The sequence below is a fragment of the Colletotrichum aenigma genome (assembly GCF_013390185.1).
Source record: "Colletotrichum aenigma strain Cg56 chromosome Unknown KSG_Cg56_contig07, whole genome shotgun sequence".
NCBI classification, from domain to species: Eukaryota; Fungi; Ascomycota; class Sordariomycetes; order Glomerellales; family Glomerellaceae; genus Colletotrichum; species Colletotrichum aenigma.
Window position 1 is genome coordinate 399,017 of NW_023500913.1, and position 8,972 is coordinate 407,988.

The window sequence follows — 8,972 nt, forward strand, 5'->3', positions numbered from 1 at the left end:
ATGGAAATCACTGAGCCCCCAAGAATTCCCCCACTACTCGAATACCATTATGTCTTTACTGACGTCTTTGAATTTAAGGTTCCATTTACCAAGACAATCATCTCGTTAACCGCGGGTGTTCTGTGCCATCGCTGCAAGGGAAGCTTCTTGGCAAGGGGCACTCATCCTCCATGCCGAGTCAGTCATACCTGGTGCTGGTATAACAAGACTTACAAGCAACATCAATGTGGCTAGCATCTCGTACTGCAGAAAAGGGAAACCCGGACAGACCGCCATACTGGTGGATCTTGCCGTAACATTGCAGAGCCATGACAGAAGTTTGTGCTGCCATGTCGACTCCATCACGACCGGAACGGCGGCCCAGATTCCTACGAGATTGAGGGATTTCAAAGAATCATGCGACACATCTGCAGGAGGAGAGAGCAGTCACAGCGGCTATTGATTTCCTATCAGAGCATGGAGCGCGAGCAAAGCGTGGGATGAAGCACATATCAAGTGGAGAGGCTGGAGGGGGAACGGATGATATCGGATCTCAACTGCAACTTGATGATTAGCAAGCGCCTGAGGGTTGTCTTTTCCGCTGCCTTCCAAGATATTCGTATGCTTTTCCGTCGCTGGAAAACAAAGTGAAGTCAACCATCATGATATAAGGCTCTGGAGATTTCCTCCGAAGATCTACTGAAAACCAAGCCAAACAACTTCAGACTTCAATCTTTTGAACACCTTCAAACATTAGCATCAGCTTTTGTCAGTCTGAGTGGCCTATAAATCGTCATCATGCGTTATCAACTCGCTATTGCAGCTCTCCAAGCTGCCGCTTCTTTCAGTTCTGTAAAGGCGCAGAACTCTTCCTTCAGTGAGACACATGTCTCAGAGATTCCCGAATCAGAGGTCGTCGCTCTCGCTCAGATTGTTGAAGATGACCCTGGAGATGTTTTCACTCTTCAGAAGGACTGGTTGAGTCCAGAGTATGCTTTGATCTATAAAGTTGCTCTTCCAATTCCGCCGGTTAAGGAGCCTACCAAGTTAGTACAGTTCACAGAACGCTGTTCTCGTGATGTATCTAATTTCAAAATAGGAAAGTCATCAGTCCCGTCACCGGGAAGGAGATCTGGTACTATGAGCTGGAGATCAAGCCTTTCAGTCACCAGGTCTATCCCAACCTCCGTCCCGCCACTCTTGTTGGCTACGACGGGATGTCTCCTGGCCCCACTCTGATCATCCCCCGCGGCACCGAGTCTGTGGTTCGTTTCATCAACAACGCTGCCCATGAGAACTCTGTTCATCTCCATGGATCCTACTCCCGTGCGGCCTTCGATGGCTGGGCGGAGGATATTACCAATCCGGGAGAGTACAAGGATTACTACTACCCTAACCAGCAGTCAGCCAGAACGCTGTGGTATCATGATCATGCAATGCACTTGGTGAGTCATTAAGCATGTTTCCCAAAGGATACCAGAGACTGACTCTTGACAACTCAGACCGCCGAAAACGCATACATGGGTCAAGCTGGAGCTTATCTCATCAGCGATCCGGCTGAGGACGCTTTGAACTTGCCTACTGGCTACGGCGTTTATGACATCCCTTTGGTTCTCACTTCCAAGCAGTACAACGATGACGGAACACTGTTCTCGACCGTTGGGGAGAAGGACAGCTTGTGGGGTGATGTGATTCACGTCAATGGTCAGCCCTGGCCATTCCTGAACGTCGAACCTCGCAAGTATAGATTCCGCCTCTTGGACGCTTCCGTCTCTCGTGCATTTGCCCTTTACCTCGTCAACTCCAATGCTCCCAACGGCAAGCTGCCTTTCCAAGTCATTGCAGCCGACGGTGGCCTCTTGACCAAGCCTGTGCAGGTATCTGATCTTGTGAGTAAATCTAGTGTATTGGTTTTCATCTCGAATCTTTTGTGTAGGACTAACCTGCTGCAGTACGTGTCTGGTGCTGAGCGGTACGAAATTATCATCGACTTTTCCAAGTACGCTGGACAACATCTTGAGATCCGAAACTTCCCCAAAGCCGGGGGTGTTGGAGTTGAGGATGACTACCTGAATACTGACAAGGTTATGAAGTTCATCGTTGGCACCACCACCTCCTCCCCCGACACATCCAGCGTTCCGGAGACTCTGCGAACTGTCCCATTCCCAACCTCAACCGGAAACATCATCGATCACCACTTCAGATTCCACCGCACTAATGGAGAATGGCGTATCAACGGTGTCGGATTTGCTGATGTCGAGAACCGCATGCTCGCCAATGTTCCTCGAGGCACCGTTGAGATCTGGGAGCTGGAGAACAGCTCTGATGGCTGGTCCCACCCTATTCATGTCCACCTCGTTGACTTTAAGGTCATTGCCAGAGATGGTGATCGCGGTGTCATGCCCTACGAGGCAGAGGGTCTCAAGGATGTTGTCTGGCTTGGTCGCGGCGAGTCTGTTCTCGTTGAAGCTCACTACGCGCCATGGGATGGAGTCTACATGTTCCACTGCCACAACCTGATTCACGAGGACCAAGACATGATGGCGGCATTCAATGTCACCACTCTTCCTGACTGGGGCTACAACGAGACCACCTTCATTGACCCCATGGAAGATCGCTGGAGGGCTAAGCCTTACGTCATGGCTGACTTGCGCACCCGCGCTGGCCCCTTCTCCGACAGCGCCATTGAGGAGTCCATCCAGTTTATGGCCAATACTGAGGCATACAGCAAGGTGGACGAAGTCAACGACGCTCTTGAGCAGTACTGGTCATCTCACTGACTGATGCAGCCGCTGAGCCTCATTCATGAAACAGTTTGAACGGTTTCGGTTTCTTTTCTTGTCTACACTTTTTCACCAACGATCGCACCAAGTACATGCATGGACAAATGTTTTTCCTTCTTGTGTATAGTCTCATTATCATAGTATCAATGTCAGTTTTCCTATATCTACAATATCTTGAATCGATTCTGGAGTGTCTTGGTGAACGTCGGCCCCCGACGCTCCCCCGCCCGGTCTTGAGATGTCGAAAGTGACGTTATTCTCAAGTCTTGTCCTGTCCGGTGGGATGGGAGAAATTTCTCCACCCAAGCCCCTGGATCAATCTGAGGACAGGGTGTGGTCCGCCAACCTGATGCAAGCACGGTCAAACCCTGCCAAGCACTCCAGTCTCCTCAATAAGCTTCAGACTCTACTAGCCAAATCGAGGTGCCTGCCAACACCCTAAGTAATTAAGCTCACACCGTTATCTGACTGTTCACCAATCTCAGTCTTGGAAATATTTGGGTTGTGGAAGATCTGCGCTGGGTGGATATACTTGCCGGGTCGCAGAGGTGCTGTTTTGGGGAAATCCCACCAATCTTGACCAGGCCCGGAACCCAGCCCGAGAGGCCCATCGTTTATATCGAACAGAGCCACTGCCAGTCAGCGACGAGAGCGGATATGGATGCCAAGAAAAGGCCAATCACAGGTGTGGACTTGTGATCAAGTGGAACGACAAAGGCGTGAACTCGGACCCTGGACAAGAACGAAATGGGCAAGGATCGGTGTTTGCAACGCGCCAAGACATCGCAGGGGAGTCCACTAACCAGGAGAAATTCTGCGTTGTTCGAGAATTATAAAAGATGTGGTGAAGAACGACATCAAGATAGGTTGATTGTTCTTCAGAGCAGGTTCCTTATTTGTTTTGAATTGTTTTCTGTTTTTTCTTAAACCACATTTCAAGATGAAGGTTACTTCGGCAACTGCTGTTTCCGCGCTGGTCGCGACCGCGTCGGCCCACGGATTCGTCCAGCAGATCATGCTCGGTGAGAACCTCGTCAACACCTGGAACCCTTACAAAGATCCGTCAAAGAAAGTCGAGAAGATCACCCGCAAGTTCAAAGACAACGGCCCAGTCACCGATGGGCTCTTCGAGGTATGCTCAAACTACCCGCTTGTACTGTACCAATGGACGCTGACTCGTCAACCACATAGACCGACGCCATCACCTGCAACATCGGAAGCGACAAGAATAACGTCCCCGCCACGGAAACTGCCAACGTCGCTGCTGGAAGCACTGTCAAGTTCATGTGGACCGAGTGGAAGAGCGATCATCCCGGCCCGAGTAAGTGGTGGACGCCGTCCGACTTCAATGAACGGTTGAAAATGCTAATAAACGGGAAGTTATGACGTATCTTGCCAGCTGTGGTGGCAAGTGCAGCGAGTTTGACGGCAGCACCGGCAATGTCTGGGTCAAGATTGATCAGTCTGGTTACGATGCCAACGAGGCTATTCCCTGGGCCAGCAAGAGACTTCCAGAGAACAACAGTACCTACACTGTGAAGCTGCCCTCCAAGATCGCCCCTGGGGAGTACATTCTTCGGTGAGTAAGACCCTTGCCTTTGCTTCTGGACAATCTTCTGACTTGGGTCCCCACAGACACGAAATTCTCGGCCTGCAACGCACGAACACGGACGGAAAATTGGCGCAATTCTACCCGGGCTGCCACCAGATCACTGTCACCGGGGACGGAACGACCAAGCTTCCCGAAGGCATTGCGCTGCCTGGAGCATACAAGGCTGATGACACCAAGTCGGTGAGTATCTCTGGCCTACAAAGAATCCCAAGTATGTCAACTGACAACGCTCTAGATCTTCCTCGACTACCGCAAGGTCACCGAGTACACTCCTCCTGGTGGGCCTGTTTGGGGCGATGATGGATGGGCCCAATAGGCAAAAGTCTAAGGTCCCCGTGTTGCGCATATTCAGTCTGTAAATATTTGGCACCTTGCTATCTTGTGAATACATTTGTGAACTTGGCTGCTGCCAAGATTTCTTGCAACGCGTTCCCGAATTTGCAGCCTGTCAGTGGACGTCATAGTGAATATGATATGTGACTTATAAGAAGTTTCGATGATCGTGATATTTGTTTGTGTTGAAGAAGTTTCATAGCCCACCCTATAAGAGGGTCCACAATAGATAAATCCAGTAAGAGCACTTCGGCCGGTGCTTCGTCTAGTAAGAAGATCGCAGTATACGTACTTAGGGGCCCGGAATAACTGCTTACGCTGAACCTAACTGTAGCCGCCTATTGTAGTTCTTAGTATCGTGTTAACGATGGTTTCGTTGCTAGCAAGGTCGACAGCCTCGCCCGCGTGACTTACAGAGATGGCCTCACAAGGTCAGCCACAATGAGACCGAAGCTGGAATCACGTGACCAGTAGGCCGGTAGCTGAAGGGGTAAGTCGGAGGTCGTTGCAGTACAGGTTCCAAGTAAAAATCACAGTAAGTGGCCAGAGGCCGTGATATTTGTTTGTAAACCACCAAATGCCTTCGTGTCGAAGCCTTGAAGGTACCCACAGCCATGCTCCTAAATTACTACTAAATTTCAGGTCCCCAATCTCGTAGCAGATCGTACAAGCGAAGACGCTTGCAAAACTGCGGAAGACAACGCGGGTGACGTACATCAATGAACTCGACCCTATATTCAAGCTTGTGTTGCGGATGAAGGTCAGACACTCGCTGCCAAGCGGCAAGAATCTCTCCGCTGAGGCTGATTCTCGAAGTCGCCATGACAGTCAGTCTCCTGACAGTTCTCCTGACCTCGTAGCGAAAGAGGAATGACGTTGGTTCGTGTCTATCGACCTGCGGACACCATACCTCCATGATCCTAAGCTTTGGCATCTGATAAGCTGCTCTCGCCGTTCTTACAAGTAAAAGGTCCAGGTTGTCTTTGTCGCGGTCGGCGGTCAAGCACAAGTGGATGAGATTTGGCCAGTATGCGTGGTTAAGGCCACCTAGACCTTGCGTCATAGTCTCGTGGCACTTAAAAAACTGCGCAGCATCGACGACGTTCGATATCGTGAAATTTCGGAGCCGGTAACTCGCCAAAACTGCGACGGAGACCAGACCTTTTGAACTCCAACCAAAATATGGTGCTTCCCATAAGGATAAGTCCTGCACAGTCGAGGATACATAGACCGATCTGAAGAGGGTCGATATCGCTAAGTCGCAGGAGTTGAAATCGCCCTCGGGCTCGTCTGGTGCAAACAAGCCGTCTGCCCATACTGGCTGGTAGTTCACATCTCTCAAACATGGCATGCTGGCCAAAAGCACTGCCACCGCTGATGGAGACAGTTTTCGATGAGATCACTGGTTCATAGAGAAGCGTGTGATAATTGGAACGAGGGGAATGGATGCCGATGGGGAGTTGAACTGGATGTCAAGGAGAGTTCTCAGTAAGCGTTGATGTGATGCTTGGTGTTGAATCCTGGTGACGTAGGCCCCAGTTTCTCGATGAAGGTAGTAACTGGGTGAGCAAGCACTCAACTCAAACGTGAGGCCTTGAGCTGAGGCACCATCTTTCCATCCAGACAGGATCGAGAAGAGATGGGTACCGCGCCAGATGCACATGAAGAGAGATCTTTCTGACGAACTTCTGTCGACCAATTGCGACAACATTCTCGAGCTGCCGCGTGTCTGGGCCGGGGGTCTGGAGGCTCAGAGACTCAAAAATGTCTGGCTCAAAGAACCGTTGCCACTCCCGCGCAACGTGGGCCCAGGCGGACAATCTTTGTTCTGTGCCGGCTTGCTGTCGAAGATCTTCCAGGATCTGATGCCGTAACTCACATGGAAGAGTTTGGAATCCCCATGTGTGCTGCGCCGAGTGCGATTTTCGGCACGCCATGTCCCATTCGATTGAGGTTTACTAAGTCCAACTGACCGCAAGGTAGAAAAGAGCCGGTGATAGGATTAAGCAAAGTGAATTAATTCTGTTGTACAAAAGAAAACTGGGAATAAATCATTCGGTCGGAACAGTGACTTTTAAATGTTGCAGATGGACAAAAAGGTCGACCATAAATGCTGCAACCTTGCCCGTCTACGTAGCTGACCGTGTATGCACCTTCGTGGTCACATCCGACGTCCTCCCTAAAAAGTCTTCAATTCGGTCCCACATCGCAACAGGGTTGGTGTACATGACAAAATGACCACTCTTGGGAATCTCCGCTAGTTCAACACCGGCTTTGGCAATGGCGGGTAGATACGACAACGTTGCGTGCTGCACCCCGAACATGAACATCCTGGGGCACGCCAGGCCCTTGAAGATCTCCAGCAAGTCTCCGTTGTCCGAGTATTCCACCATGCTCTCAAAAGTAGGACGTATAGCCTCAGTTCTGACCTTGGCCCTGAAAGCAGCGGCGTAGACTCCGTTGCCGAAGAAGGCAGACTGCCGCGTGCGCTCGATGAATTCCGTGACGAACATCTCGGGGTCGTCCGCGGGGAAGTCGAGGATCTGCCTGCTCAGGAAGCAATCCTCGGGAGCGAGGTTGCCCTTGATGTTGGTGAAGCTCAGTACCGAGCCTGGGTTCTGCTGGGCGAGGAGTAAGGCTGTTAGGCCTCCCATGGAATGGCCGACGAGGTGGTATTTCTTGACGCCATAGGTCTTCAAAACTGCCTCAGCGACGGCAACGAGAAAGGGCATCGAGAGCGCAGAGTGGTCCGCGATGGTAGAGGAACCGCTCCCTGGTGCATCGTATGCAATGATTGGGTATTTGGAAAGTGATGGGTAGAGGCTGATGTCGGTGTAATCTTCCTTGGTGCTGCCGAAGCCGTGAAGGAAAAGAATCGGCTCGGCGATACCATCACGGCGTACGGCAGAGACTGAGATGGCTGTACCGTTTACTGTGAGCGGGATCTGTTCCCAGTTGAGGCTTTGGCTCGGCTGAGCGCCGTTGCTTCGTGCTGGTGTAGTGGCCATTGTCGAAACGAAATTTGGCGACGGTGAGTTCAGTCGAGTTAGTTGAGCTGATGTGATTGTCTACAAACCCAAAATTTAAGACAGAATTAGCAACTCTTAAAAGCCAGCCGCTGCGGGAGAATCTTGTAAGTCGCCGTCCTGCTTCCCGTCCGGCCGACAATTCTTCGGCGCCGTGTTTGACTCGGGAGGTCCGCCGATGTGGGGCAAATAGCGAGGATGAATGCCGAAGGGCTCGGTCGTCGTGGGATTTGGCCGTCGGCAATGCTTCATTTTGCCCGAGAAGGCGCTTACCAAAGCCGTCATCCCATTTCGTCCTTTTGGATGCAGGCTTTCTCGCTAGTGTTTCTCATGCTCTTACAAAATTGCGAATTATCGGCATCAGCTTCCACATGAAGGCGCAGCATTGACGTTCTCACGAAACCAGGCTTCTCGATTGTCGGCCTGCATCGTGCGTCAAACCCTGAACCGATCCTTCTCACTCATTTCGTAGGAGGCTGAGTCGCTAGTGTCTCCCATTCAAACGAACCCAGCGGCAGTGACTGCGCCGTAAGAACTATCACTACGAAAACACTCATTTGCTTCACCTGAGTCCACCGCACAGGTAGCCGTTCCAAACTGTTTGGCGAAATGACTTCAGCCCAGGCTGCCGCGTCAGTGGTGCAGATGCTCCCATCTTTGCCCCAAGCTCTGCTAAGCCGCTGCCAAAAACCGGATCGCCTTGGCTCGAGCTTCAGAGCGAACCATCAGCAAAGCTCGGTAATGCAGACGACGTAAGGGATCTTTCGATGCGCCCGATAGCTGTCAGAAAAAGAGCTTGCCAACTTAACTGGTATTTGACATCCAACAGCCGGCCGTTCGGCAGACTTTCAAACAACGCAAACCCTGGATGTCGGAATGGAAACATCGGCCCGCGTGGGATCTGTAACATTCAGCCACGAACCCCTGAACATCAGGGGCAGACCCTCTGCAGTGCCGGCCGCTTGGATGGGGGAATTGATGAGCAAACGAAGCTTGATCTCAGTATCCAGCTGCCCTCGTCGTTGCTTCCGTCAGCTCTCCGCGTCAATGGCCACGGTCCAGCCTTTTTGCAATGGTCAAACGGCGCCCACTGTCAGAGATGGGAGACAACAATGATGGGCGAGGCGTGGAGATTGGAGATTGGAGAGACCCGGTCATCCCACGCAAACCCTTGCCAAGGGCGGCTCAGCGGGGCACCACGTTAGGGGTCTATCACTAAAATAAGAGTCTGACATCAGG

The 8,972-nt window shown here is 51.5% G+C and overlaps 3 protein-coding genes across 3 annotated transcripts; 2 read left to right on the forward strand and 1 right to left on the reverse strand.

The window, feature by feature from the left end:
• Positions 1–777: 777 nt before the first annotated feature.
• BLRO-0 (Bilirubin oxidase) lies at positions 778–2,759 on the forward strand (the record flags this gene model as incomplete). The annotated part of the gene is made up of 4 exons (XM_037325630.1): positions 778–1,025; positions 1,079–1,424; positions 1,482–1,868; positions 1,932–2,759. The coding sequence occupies 4 exons, from the start codon at positions 778–780 to the stop codon at positions 2,757–2,759; spliced, it is 1,809 nt and encodes a 602-aa protein (XP_037175272.1).
• Positions 2,760–3,702: 943 nt separating this feature from the next.
• On the forward strand, positions 3,703–4,690 carry Cel61a-0-0 (Polysaccharide monooxygenase Cel61a; the record flags this gene model as incomplete). The annotated part of the gene is made up of 5 exons (XM_037325631.1): positions 3,703–3,894; positions 3,954–4,083; positions 4,143–4,341; positions 4,398–4,554; positions 4,610–4,690. 5 exons carry the CDS (start codon positions 3,703–3,705, stop codon positions 4,688–4,690), a joined length of 759 nt encoding a protein of 252 aa, XP_037175333.1.
• A 2,146-nt stretch (positions 4,691–6,836) lies between these two features.
• On the reverse strand, positions 6,837–7,715 carry acoC-0 (Dihydrolipoyllysine-residue acetyltransferase component of acetoin cleaving system; the record flags this gene model as incomplete). Its single annotated transcript, XM_037325632.1, has 1 exon — positions 6,837–7,715. The coding sequence occupies one exon, from the start codon at positions 7,713–7,715 to the stop codon at positions 6,837–6,839; it is 879 nt and encodes a 292-aa protein (XP_037175332.1).
• Between the last annotated feature and the right edge of the window lie 1,257 nt (positions 7,716–8,972).